Below are 13,496 nucleotides of genomic sequence, written 5' to 3'. Positions count from 1 at the left end.
ATGGCTACAAAATGACAAAGAGATTTTTACCGACTGACCAATGGCTAGGAAATTTGTCATAGTGAAAAAAAAAAATGTTTTCAGTCGTTATAATTCTAAAATTTCAAGTAGTTTCGGTTTGTTGGCTGGTCCCAAGATTTGCTAATTTCCAAAAATAAGTTGCTCAACTGATTTTTTTATTTATTGAGTGAGTGATGAATGCACAAGTGTGTCCCAAAAACATCGAAAAAAACTAAATTATAACAACAACTAATGAACATGCAACAACAACCCCACCACCAACAACAACCTTACATGATGATGTCTCCCATCTACATAAAGTAAGTGCTAAAAATCTCATTATTTTGTCAGAAATGTTTTTTTTTTTTTTTTGGTGAACAATATTTTCTACATCTAAAGTTTGTTCTAGTTTTATTCTTCATCTTCTTCTGTGTATTTTTGCCAGGCCCAACAATGCAATGGTGCATTGTTGTTGTTTTTTATGAATGCAAATTGGAAAAAATCGTGACTTTTCTTCAAGATAAAAAAAATGTTTGATGTAGTCTTGTAAATTTTTAAGCGTTGACATGAAATGGGATTTTTGTTTTTCTCTTTGATGAATGTGTGAAAAATTATGTTGTTGTTATTATAACTAGAACTTGGTGTATGGCTGATTGCATGTGAAGTGCTTTGTGGCCAGAAAAGGAAAGGAAATCAAGGAAAATGTAAAGAAATTTCTTTGGGATAATGTTGATGGCTCAACACAATCTCGTATCTAATACCAAAGTTAGTTTGAAGAATGAAATGAGGGTATGGAAGAAACAAAGGGAAGAGTTTTTCACTTCCCCTGAAAAACAAACAAAATTTCTAACAAATTGGGCCGTGTAATGAATAACTTGCCTTCGATTGGTCACTAAATTGCTTAGTCACAATTTGGTGTGAAATGAAATTGTCAATACACTATCTTGAAATAATTGATGTTGACGAAAAATGGATGTTTATTTTTTTCTAAACTTCAAGAAAAAAAACCGCAAAAACAACTCGCAAACGTACGTTTCTTTTTTGGTATTTTGATGCAATGGTCTGGTGGTCTTTGATGTGTAATTTTGTTGTGCTACGTTTTCTTATTTATTTTTTTATTCTTTCTAAACTCCTAATTCTTTTAGATGAAACACAAATAAACATCAACCATATTCACAGAATAAAAAAAAACGTCTGCAATAAATGTCCCTTAATACGGCGAAATTCGTCCACTGCATGGTGCAACATTGCTGCTGCCTTTTGGCACAACAATAAACAACCATTGCTTGGCTGGCTGGCTGGCTGTTCTCCTTAACGTGTGACTCATGCGGCTAAGGCTGCATCATATGCCTGCTACTACACCACATCAACTTAATTTAATTAAATTGAGAAATCAAATTCAAACTGAAAATTTGAAAAAACGGAAAAAGAGAAGACCTTAGCAGCCGTTAAAAAAAACCAACTACTAAAACAAAAAAGGAAAAAAGCCAAGATCTACAGCAGCGACAATTAACAACGCATATCAACCAAAAAAAGAAAAGCGTTCTGTTTTTAGATTTTAACGCAACTCAACCAAAAACAAAAACTACACAAAAAACCAAAGAAAATTTTATAAAAAAAAGGAACCAACACCAAAGTCTGATCAAGTCTAATTTGAAAAAAAAAACACACAACACAATTAAAATTATATTTTATATAATTTTTTTAACTAAATTATTATTAATTTTTAATGCCTTAAACATGTCGGGAATATTTCGCAGTAATTCTATGTCAAATCATAGCAATGAATCAACGCCCAATAAACGTTTTTCGTTTAGTGCATTTTGGTAAGCAACTTTTTATTTATTTATTTTTTCTTTTCTTATCTTTCTACTAACAAACAATATTACTAATTTTTAAAAGAGTAAATAATAATAAATACTTTAAATTAATCATAAAAAATTATGCAGAATTGTTTGCCAGTCATAACAGAGTTACTGTTATGATGAAGAGTAACTCATTTCCTTTATGCATTAGTCTCAATGAGTCTCCGTTATCGAATTAACAGTTTTTATGGGAGCACAATGGGAGAGAGTGTTTATATTGCAAAACACCGGAATTATGGAGCTAACATTGAAATATTACAACAAGAAGGAGATAAAAATAACAAAAATAGCATGATGTACATTAGGTCTGTTCAAGAACCTGCAAGAATCTAAAGGCTTTGTCATTTTTATAATTTGTATACCCTCAGCATTTATGCTAACGAGGGTATATACACTTTCATATGGGCAAAATGTGCCTCATCGAAATAATGGTTTTGGACCCCAAGTATGTTTGGACGAAATGTGTTTCAGACAATTTGGAGTTGATTGAGCAATGTCCGCCCGCTGTCTGTCTGTCTGGCTGGCTGGAGCTCACGATAACTCTCGAACGTATCAATCGATTCGATCCAAAATTTGGCTTTCCTAATATTTTGTCCAAACTTAGTTTAAGTTCGAAGATGGGTTATATCGGTATACTCCCTCGGGTACCTCCCCCACAAAAGTTCGAAAATGTTCGGAAAATTTGTACGTACGATAACACTTGAAGGGAGTAACCGATTTGGTCCATACTTTGCAAATCGTGAAATGTCTACCGGACTTAGATGTGTTTCCAATATGGACTCAATAGGTCTACTCCTTCGGATACCTCCCACACAAAATTTGGGATAAGTACAGTTTAGGACCTGCTCTCAAATCGCTTTGATTTTTGCTTTAGAATCTTGTATTCACTGCCCTCCATACGACGGTACAAGTTTCATCAGGGGCAAGTTTACACTTCCTGAGAAAATAGCCCCAAAGTTGCAAAAAACCCCTATGACACCGTGTGAGGTGGTTGGAGCGCAAGATAACTCTCGAACAGATCTGCCAATTCGGTCCAAAATTTGGCCTTCGTAATATTTTGTCCAAACATAGTTTAAATTGGAAGATAAGCCTATCGGTCCACTCCTTCAGGTACCTCCCCCACAAAAGTTCAAAAATTTTCGGAAAAATTGTGCGCACGATAACTTTTGATGGGAGTGACTGATTTGGTCCATACTTTACACATCCTAATATATCTACTAGATATAGATCAGATTCAAATATGGACTATATTTGTCCACTCCATCCGGTACCTCCCACACAAAATTTCGGATAAGTTCACTTTCAGACCTGCTCTCGAATCACTTTGATTTTTGTTAAAGCCACTTGCATTCGCTGACTCAATTACGATGGTAAACGTTTTTTCAGGCGTAAGTCCATACTTCTTGAGCAAACATCCCGAAGGGTGTAAAAACCCCCTATGGCACCATATGTAGTGGCTGGAGATCCACTTCCATAATGGTCAATGTCGATCCACTCCTTAAAGTATCACCTCCGCAAAACTTTTGATCTTTAATCCTAATCAACATTTTTGTCGGTCCATACATCCAAAATTTTGAAAACCCCGTAAATACATACATACGTTTTTTGGGAAAAATTTTTTCAATATACACAGGCTGAGGGTATATGTCTGTCAGCAAAGCTGACTGATACTTTTTTACTTGTTATCAATGAAATCTGAATAATGTTGCAAAATCGGTATAATTAACTTTGTCATTCCGTTTGTAACACATCGAAATGTTCGTCGGGGACCCCATGAAGTATATAAGTCCATATTTATATTAGGCAATTTTCCTTGCGGCAATTGTCAGTTTGATGGAGAGCGAAGTGAGGCATATGTTAACATTTTGCCTCTCAACACCCTTCCTCGCCGAAAAACTGACTATTGCCGTCCGTCTGTGGAAATCAAGATAGAGCTCGCAATATTTAAGATTGAGCATTTAATTACTCCTAGGATGTTTGGTATTGAAAATGGGTTCCATTGGTCCATGTTTTGACATAGCTACCATACAACGGTATGGTACCAAAATTGTTGAAATTTAGTATTTAGTCATCGTTGGGGCTACAAAATTCTCCCCCAGAAATTTGTCAGTGCAGGTCCACGTTCTGATATAGCCTCCATAGAACTGCAACGACCGATCGAAATGACTGAAATTAGGTATTTTGTATTCGATATGTATTATTCAGCCCAGCTGAATAAGGTTTTCGTTAGGGAAACTTTCATTCAGCCCGGCTGAATTAGGGTTTCGTTAGGAAAACTTTCATTCAGCCTAGCTGAATAAGGTTTTCCTTAGGAAAACTTTCATTCAGCCCGGCTGAATTAGGGTTTCGTTAGGAAAACTTTCATCCAGCCTAGCTGAATAAGGTTTTCCTTAGGAAAACTTTCATTCAGCCTAGATGAATAAGGTTTTCCTTGGGAAAACTTTGATTCAGCCTGGCTGAATAAGGTTTTCCTTGGGAAAACTTTGTTTCAGCCTGGCTGAATAAGGTTTTCCTTGGGAAAACTTTGATTCAGCATGGCTGAATAAGGTTTTCCTTGGGAAAACTTTGATTCAGCCTGGCTGAATCAGGTTTTCGTTAGGAAAACTTTGATTCAGCCCCGGCTGAATAAGGTTTTGGTTAGGAAAACTTTAATTCAGCCTTATCCTCATATCCGCTTATCAATAATATTAATATCAATATTAATCAACGCTCTCAAATTCTAAACATTCTTGTTATAGAGTGTCTTGAAATCTATGTCATAAATTGCCATAGTTAATAGCTTACGAGTCGTTAAAAAAAGTAATAAATGATTGAAATATTTTTAGGGTGTTGTCTCTCCTCTAGTTGAGGCGACTGGCCGAAAACTTGTTTTCTTGGCCAAAGATATGCCATAGACTATGGCAAATTATTAGTTAGGCATTTGTTTTTAATTTTTAGTTAGAATATTTAAATTGCCACGCAAAGAACGAAAAAAAAACTATGAAGAAATTGAAATTTTGTTACATTATTTGTTGTTTGCTACTAATCTTCCTGGCAAATCCCAATATTTGTAAAGCACGCACTTTGAAATGTTGTGATCTGGCTCGCGAAATGCTGGCCCTAGGTGTTGCAAAATCTGAACTGGCCACCTGGTGTTGCATCGTCCAATACGAAAGCCGTTTTAATGCCACTGCCGTGGGACATTTAAATGGTAATTGGTCAAATGATTATGGCCTATTTCAATTTAGTGATCGTTACTGGTGTCAGTCATCGGTGAAGCCATCAAGACGTTCAGCAAATTTATGTCAAATTAATTGTCAACATTTACTCGACTCCGAAGACTTGAAAGAATCCATAAAATGTGCACAAAAAGTGAAGAAGCTGCAAGGATGGCAGGCATGGGCGGTGTACAATGGACGCTGTAAGAATGTGAAACTTTTGCCCTCAATAGAGGAATGTTTTTGACGGGAGAAAAAGAAAATCTGAAGTGTGAATAAAATTAGTTGAGAAAAATTCCTGCATATTTGCGAGTTTTTTTTATTGAACAAGAGAAGGGAGGGTGGTGTGTGTGTGAGGAAACTAAATGATAAATTACGACAGTTTTATATTTCTGCAACAATGCCCTGAGGAGTGGTTGTAGGTACAAAGTACTTATAAAACAAATTATAGTCATTTTAAGTGATTTTATAATTGCTTGTACTTATTTTTTGGGAAAATGAAATTTCTTCTATTTTTTGCCGTTTGTTTTTTTGGCCATTATAATGAGGAAATATATTTCACTCATTATTTTGTATGAAATGTTGCAACACTTAACCGACCAAATGTTTCTCTTTTTGTGGCAGAAAAGTGGAACCGAAGTGTTTACATTGTTGCACTGTTGCTGCAAGCAAAGACATGATGAAATAGATTTTGTGTTACTATAGGAAGATATAAACACCAATAAACAAAAAATATGAATAATTTTGTTGTTGTTTTTGGTAAAAAAAAAACAAGGCTAATTAATATTTATACCATCTGCAAACTCTATATTAGTGTTATTTCTTCTTTGATATGCTCTCTGTAAAAGTCATTCTCACTTCTCAAGTCATCAGCTGACTTAAACAGTAAAGAAATTAAGGATTGTCATAGTCACATTTGAATTTGGTATCCCTTGTCCTTTATTCGTTTATATTTGAAGGTAGGCGATTAAGTGAGAAGACCATGCCTTAGACTTCTTAGCCAAACATATACACATATGGTCAAAGTAATAAATACATCATTGTTTATGTTTGATTTTGTGCTGCACAATCATTTTTTATCAAAAAAGATGTGAATTGCTTTACATTTCGAAACTTCTATTCATAATCAATGATGCAACAAGCATAAAAATGCAAAAAATTGTAATATTTTGTTTCTGTGCCACTTTTTTCTAAAAGTTCAAAATTTGGTTGGTCAAAAAAATAAGTACATTTTGGATTTTTTATTTTTTACCAATAATCGAGTAAATTTTAATAAAGGTTGTTTAGTAATTTAACTGTGCTAATAATATTAGACCAAAATAAAATTAAAATTAATTGATGGATGGGACGAAATGAGCACTATTACACTGGAGAGAGGAGATTGGCGTCAAAATTAAGAAATGAGGGAACAAATGTTCGATAATAGCCAAATCCCTGGAAAAGCTGGTGGGTTTTTTCTAAAACACATTGAAACCAAAATTAAACTTAAGAAACACGTTGTAGGGCTAGAAAGGCAATAATAAACAATCGATAGACCCATTGTAGCTCACGCTTTAGATACCTATTAAACTCATCTTGGGTAATTACTGTTGGCATATGTAATGTTATATTCACCCGAATAGCTCGGAGAATACTAGGGGCTACCAAATTACCAGAATAATTAAAAAAAGGCGTTCAAATCTTCCAGGAAAAAATTTTGCTGACGAGGTCTTCCTTAGCTAACAATCATATGGGTTGGTCCGGCAAAAAGGTACATGGACAAAATTGGCGAAATTTCCTCTAGAGCAATGAAATAAAAATGAAAAAATAAATTTATTTAGTAACAATTACGGCAAGATGAATTTCAATCTCAAGGGAGAGGAATTTCATACAATAGTTACAAAAATCCAATTAAACACGGAGGTAGCCACCTAATGGTGTGAGGCTGATTATTTTTCCTGGTATGGTCTTTATCCAACATATCACATTACATATACCATTTCCAATACAAAAACATATTGGTCAACACATTGTTGCTACAAACAGAAGACAATTAGCTTTTTATATGGATCTTTCAACAGAACTACCAAAACATGCATTCCTATATGTCAAGGATGGGTTCGAGGACAATATAATAAAGTTACTTGACTCGCCTATGCAGTAATCGGACATGAATGCAATAGTAAACCTTTGCGGACACTTAAAATAGCGCATTGGTACACAATCGTTCCAAAATAAACATCAAATTTGGAATTTTATTCAAAAAATGTGGTATTAAATAACTTTTGAAAATTACGGCAAACTTCTAAGCATTATGCCAAAATGAATAAAAAAAGTAGGTCAAAATAAAGGTGGAAGCAACAAATATTAATGATATAAACATCCTAAATTACAATCTATCCTAAAACAATTGAATATACTAATATTAAATAATGATTTCCAAAATGTACTTATTTTTTTGTCCATCAATTTTTATGACTTTTTTCTTAATATCGCATTTAGAAGTTTGTTTATCTTGACGATCTACACAAAATGTATTTTTTAAGTGTCATTTATGTTGCAAAGCTTAAATTTAAACTGAACTTTGTCTTACAGTGAATACATTTCCTGAATTGAACGAAAAATATGCATACTTATGTTTGTACTTATTATTTTGGCCATATGTGTATTTTTTTAAATATTTTTACTTGTGACCATTTGAAGAACATTTATAAAGTTCGTGACACGAAACCTCCCAAGTGCAGGTTCATTAAATAAAATATTCTTTCAAACACCATAATTAACTTTAAAAATTTGTGTTAATTGGATGTTCTTCTTCTTATTGGAATACCAATCACTTTGATCGCCACCGTGTGATGGTCATTCCTTCTTTCTTTTTTGGTGATGTGATGTGCATTATTTTTTTTTTTTCTTTCTTTAATTGGAGCAATTTGTGTTTAGAATTGGTATTCCTTTGCCGCTTGAGTGGTTGACGAGTGATGCTGACTACAGCCGCCACAGCCACAACACGCCTATTCTGTCACTGATAAGCGTGTGTTTAATACACATTTTTTTCATTTTGTTTTGTTAATGTTATGACCCCTGATGTTTATTTATAAAAAAGAAAAAAGTGAAAACTTTGATGATTTCATCCACAAAACAAGAGCACAAAATAAATTTTAACGCCACAACAAACAATTGCGACAAGGAGGGGAATAATAAAAATTTAAATTTCAGGGATTCAGACAAATTCTCGGATGCAAAATGTAAGAAGGGGAAAGAACATAAAGTAATGGACCTATATACTCGATGGCATATCCTATGCGAATAATAGGGGCGAAAAATTTAGGCATTCCGCTAAAAAATCTCCCACCAAAACGTCATTACAAATCGGCCTACTAACCTATTATTTTTACATGTTACCTGAATTAATTAGTTAGTTTTTGGCCACTAAAATTCCATAGATAAGAAGTCACGACCTTTAGTGGCAAAAAATAACTACTTATTTCTGGTGATATGACCTGGGGGTTATAATAAAGGGTTAGGATCCCAAGGAATACCTGAGGTGAAAAATTCAGAACCCTTCTCGAGCAGACAAATAACCACAGAATTGATCGATATAATTTGAAAAGTTTGAACCTATCGAGAGTTATGCTTTTGGATTTCTCGCTCCCTTATCCTAGGAATAATTCAAACGATCAATAATTCAAACTATCCGAGAAAAGCTGTTAAGCGAAAAATCTCTAGGCTATATTAAAACGTGCATATATACCCACAATTCTCTATAGGAATGTTTTTTTCGTTTCATTTATTATTCATACATTACAATGCCAGTAAGTCTTTCAGACCAAATGAAAGTTTTCCTAACTAAAACATTATTCGGCCAGGTTGAATCAAAGCTTTGCCAAGAAAAACCTTTTTCAGCCAAGCTGAATAAAAGTTTTCCCAAAGAAAACCTTATTCAGCCAGGCTGAATCAAAGTTTTCCCAAGGAAAACCTTATTCAGCCTGGCCGAATCAAAGTTTTCCCAAGGAAAACCTTATTCCGCCAGGCCGAATCAAAGTTTTCCCAAGGAAAACCTTATTCAGCCAGGCCGAATCAAAGTTTTCCCAAGGAAAACCTTATTCCGCCAAGCTGAATAAAAGTTTTCCCAAGGAAAACCTTATTCCGCCAAGCTGAATAAAAGTTTTCCCAAGGAAAACCTTATTCCGCCAGGCTGAATCAAACTTTTCCCAAAGAAAACCTTATTCAGCCAGGCCGAATCAAAGTTTTCCCACGGAAAACCTTATTCAGTCAGGCCGAATCAAAGTTTTCCCAAGGAAACCCTTATTTAGCCGGGCTGAATGAACGTTTTCCTAACAGAAACCTTATTCAGCCGGGCTGAATGAAAGTTCTCCTAACGAAAACCTTATTCAGCCTGGCTGAATGAAAGTTTTCCTATGGAAAACCTTATTCAGCCTGGCTGAATGAAAGTTTTCCTATGGAAAAACTTGTTCAGCCGGGCTGGATGAAAGTTTTTCTAACGAAAGCTATCCGATTTGTCTCACAATCATCTTCTCGTTGGTTTTTCATGAAGAATTCGTTGCATCTTCCTCTATTGGTAATCTATACCACCCCATCCCATAGGTTTTTCGGACAACATCAAATATGCAAGATCTTCTTTTTTTTGCTTAACAGCAAAACTTAATTATAAACATTTTTAAAGTACTTGTTGTTGTAACATAATAGCACAGGTCATTAATGACAGACAGCATTTGGACATTGATTGAGAAAAATCAATTAACATTTTGTTTACATTTCTTTTAATACGCATCGCATTTCTGAAACCAAAACTTTTGAAGAAATTTGCCATTAAAAATAGGGGCTATGCCGCCACTTGATACTGACCACCCATAAACAGAGGCAGGCAGGCAATTGGTTTTGGTTGTTGTCTACTTTAAACAAATATAATAATTAGGACCACCTGGGAGGCAAATGGCCAGCTAGCAATTTCTCCAAAACAAAAACCGTATAACTCTGGGGATTTGGTCAAACAATTAAAATTGTTCTTTATGTTTTGAAATTGAAACTTCTTGCAGCAACAACAGCAATTTAGAAAACTAATTTAAATGCAATGTTGAAACATATGAAACGTATTATTGCAAACCTCTACTCTGCATAAGCATAAAACTTAAACGTTTAGAAATTTTCATAAAAAGGGTTTGGTGTTTCTTTTTGTTCCTCTCGTGATTGAGGTTTGTTTACAGAATAAAATAAACCGGTTTATTGTCATAATTTGCAATAAATTTCAAAAAAAAAAAACCGAACAAAGCGTTGCGTTTTACTTGAAAGTTGTTTAATTTATAAACTATTGTTTGCTTATCACGCTGGCGGTGCTGCTGCTGCCACTACATGGGATGGTAATGGTGGTGGCGGTCAACTCCCCAATCGATTCAGCGAATGATGATTTACAATTATTAGCATAGTTTATTAGCCATTCTAGCGAGACGGACGTTAACTGTGATTGAAAACTTTAATAAATAAATTTACAAAATTAACAAGAAATTTAAGCAACATGACTTATTCTCCTCCGCCGCAATCTCTTCCCATTAATTATGCAAAACAACGCCCAAATAACACTTGGAAGGTGGCACGTGTGCCTACCCTACAAATTTCCATAATCGTGACATTTTTATTTTTGCTGTCAGTTATTATTCAAGAGGCCCAGACGCGTCGTCTACAGCCATGCGAATTTGCAGGTCAGCTGTATATCTTGGATATTCCCAAAGAGGAGCTGCCACTATGGCTGTGCATAGTTCAATATGAGAGCCGTTTTAATACCCATGTCATTGGTTCCCGCAACACGGATGGTTCATTGGATTATGGGATATTTCAAATCAGTGATAAATATTGGTGTAGACCTCCCAAGGAACCGCTGTTTCATTATTTCAATGAATGCAATGTGGATTGCATGGATTTAATGCAAGATGATATTACGGCAGCGGTGCAGTGTGCAAAACTTATTCGTAAACAACAGGGATGGTCAGCATGGTCGGTATACGGAGAATTTTGTAATAGCACCAATACTCTGGAATATGGTGATATTGAAATTGAAGAGTGTTTTAATTAGGCGGCTAAGAGTTGATGTGTGTGCATTAGAGTGTAATGTAATTAAGAATAAAAACAAGTAGATAATATAAAAAAAAACAATATTTTTTCTCTTTGGGAAAGACTTCCAATAGAATTTTTAATTCAACTTGGCTGAATAAGGTTTTCGTTGGGAAAACTTTCATTCACCACGGCTGAATAAGGTTTTCGTTAGGAAAACTTTCATTCACCACGGCTGAATAAGGTTTTCGTTGGGAAAACTTTCATTCACCACGGCTGAATAAGGTTTTCGTTAGGAAAACTTTCATTCAGCCAGGACTGAATAAGGTTTTCCATAGGAAAACTTTCATTCAGCCCGGCTGAATAAGGTTTTCGTTAGGAAAACTTTCATTCAGCCCCGCTGAATAAGGTTTTCGTTAGGAAAACTTTCATTCAGCTCGGCTGAATAAGGTTTTCGTTAGGAAAACTTTCATTCAGCTCGGCTGAATAAGGTTTTCGTTAGGAAAACTTTCATTCAGCCCGGCTGAATAAGGTTTTCGTTAGAAAACTTTCATTCAGCCCGGCTGAATAAGGTTTTCGTTAGGAAAACTTTCATTCAGCCCGGCTGAATAAGTATTTCGTTAGGAAAACTTTCATTCAGCGCGGCTGAATAAGGTTTTCCTTAGGAAAACTTTCATTCAGCGCGGCTGAATAAGGTTTTACTTAGGAAAACTTTCATTCAGCGCGGCTGAATAAGGTTTTCCTTAGGAAAACTTTCATTCAGCGCGGCTGAATAAGGTTTTCGTTAGGAAAACTTTCAATCAGCACGGCTGAATAAGGTTTTCCTTAGGAAAACTTTCATTCAGCGCGGCTGAATAAGGTTTTCCTGGCTGAATAAGGTTTTCCATAGCTCGGCTGAATAAGGTTTTCGTTAGGAAAACTTTCATTCAGCCTGGCTGAATAAGGTTTTCCATAGGAAAACTTTCATTCAGCCTGGCTGAATAAGGTTTTCCATAGGAAAACTTTCATTCAGCCTGGCTGAATAAGGTTTTCCATAGGAAAACTTTCATTCAGCCTGGCTGAATAAGGTTTTCCATAGGAAAACTTTCATTCAGCCTGGCTGAATAAGGTTTTCCATAGGAAAACTTTCATTCAGCCTGGCTGAATAAGGTTTTCCATAGGAAAACTTTCATTCAGCCTGGCTGAATAAGGTTTTCCATAGGAAAACTTTCATTCAGCCTGGCTGAATAAGGTTTTCCATAGGAAAACTTTCATTCAGCCTGGCTGAATAAGGTTTTCGTTAGGAAAACTTTCATTCAGCCCGGCTGAATAAGGTTTTTGTTAGGAAAACTTTCATTCAGCCCGGCTGAATAAGGTTTTTGTTAGGAAAACTTTCATTCAGCCCGGCTGAATAAGGTTTTCCATAGGAAAACTTTCATTCAGCCTGGCTGAATAAGGTTTTCCATAGGAAAACTTTCATTCAGCCTGGCTGAATAAGGTTTTCCATAGGAGAACTTTCATTCAGCACGGCTGAATAAGGTTTTCGTTAGGAAAACTTTCATTCAGCACGGCTGAATGAGGTGTTCATTAGGAAAACTTTCATTCAGCACGGCTGAATGAGGTGTTCATTAGGAAAACTTCCATTCAGCCCGGCTGAATGAGGTGTTCATTAGGAAAACTTCCATTCAGCCCAACTGAATAAGGTTTTCGTTAAGAAAACTTTCATTCAGCCCGGCTAAATAAGGTTTTCGTTGGGAAAACTTTCATTCAGCACGGCTGAATAAGGTTTTCGATAGGAAAACTTTCATTCAGCCAGGGCTGAATAAGGTTTTCGATAGGAAAACTTTCATTCAGCCAGGGCTGAATAAGGTTTTCGATAGGAAAACTTTCGTTAGGAAAACTTTCATTCAGCCCGGCTGAATAAGGTTTTCGTTAGGAAAACTTTATTCAACGTTAACTAGGAAGAAATGACTCTACTCCATATTTCTCTCTCTCTCTCTCTCTCTCTCTCTCTCTCTCTCTCTCTCTCTCTCTCTGTCTCTCTCTCTTTGCTAATATGACATCAATAACACGAAATTTGATGGATGAATGCTTTTTAAAATTTATATTTGAAACGTGCGGAAGTGGATTATCAAAGCAAAATCCCAGCAACACTTTGTTCAGCTTCCTACTTTTACATGATTGATGAGCTATTTCCAGGCTAAAATCATAATTTTTGTAAAATTTCATTATAAATTATGGACTTAACATTGCAACAACTCTGACATCAAATTAGATTACGTTTAACAACGACGGCCGGCATTCACCCATCCAGACTAGGAGATTTGTGGATTTGTTTTTTTTATAAAAATAACTCATAGAGGCGCACATTTGCCGCGTAGCTTGATTTTTTCCCTACCATACACCATGA

The 13,496-nt window shown here is 35.4% G+C and overlaps 2 protein-coding genes across 13 annotated transcripts in view; both read left to right on the top strand.

Moving 5' to 3' along the window:
- The window catches only part of cnn (phosphodiesterase 4D interacting protein centrosomin), a 77,537-nt gene that overhangs the window by 38,267 nt on the left and 25,774 nt on the right, over nucleotides 1–13,496 (top strand). For 4 of the 12 annotated variants that reach the window (XM_073956567.1, XM_073956562.1, XM_073956563.1 and 1 more), the window contains exon 2: nucleotides 1,146–1,826. The exons of 6 other annotated variants lie outside the window; for them this stretch is intronic. In XM_073956567.1, the coding sequence (XP_073812668.1) occupies nucleotides 1,741–1,826 (86 nt within the window). In that variant the 5' untranslated portion in view covers nucleotides 1,146–1,740. Of the gene's footprint in view, nucleotides 1–13; nucleotides 321–1,145; nucleotides 1,827–13,496 lie in introns of those variants that run through there. 2 more of the 12 variants (XM_073956556.1, XM_073956564.1) reach the window with 2 other exon arrangements.
- On the top strand, nucleotides 10,489–11,183 carry LOC141387216 (lysozyme 1B-like). Its single transcript, XM_073956568.1, has one exon. It carries the CDS (start codon nucleotides 10,575–10,577, stop codon nucleotides 11,127–11,129), a length of 555 nt encoding a protein of 184 aa, XP_073812669.1. The 5' UTR covers nucleotides 10,489–10,574; the 3' UTR covers nucleotides 11,130–11,183.

This window comes from Musca autumnalis, unplaced genomic scaffold (assembly GCF_047663935.1).
Source record: "Musca autumnalis isolate F117 unplaced genomic scaffold, ASM4766393v1 scaffold_5, whole genome shotgun sequence".
In the NCBI taxonomy this organism is placed as follows: Eukaryota; Metazoa; Arthropoda; class Insecta; order Diptera; family Muscidae; genus Musca; species Musca autumnalis.
Note: the sequence above shows the minus strand (reverse complement) of the source record. Positions and strands in the feature narration are given on the sequence as shown.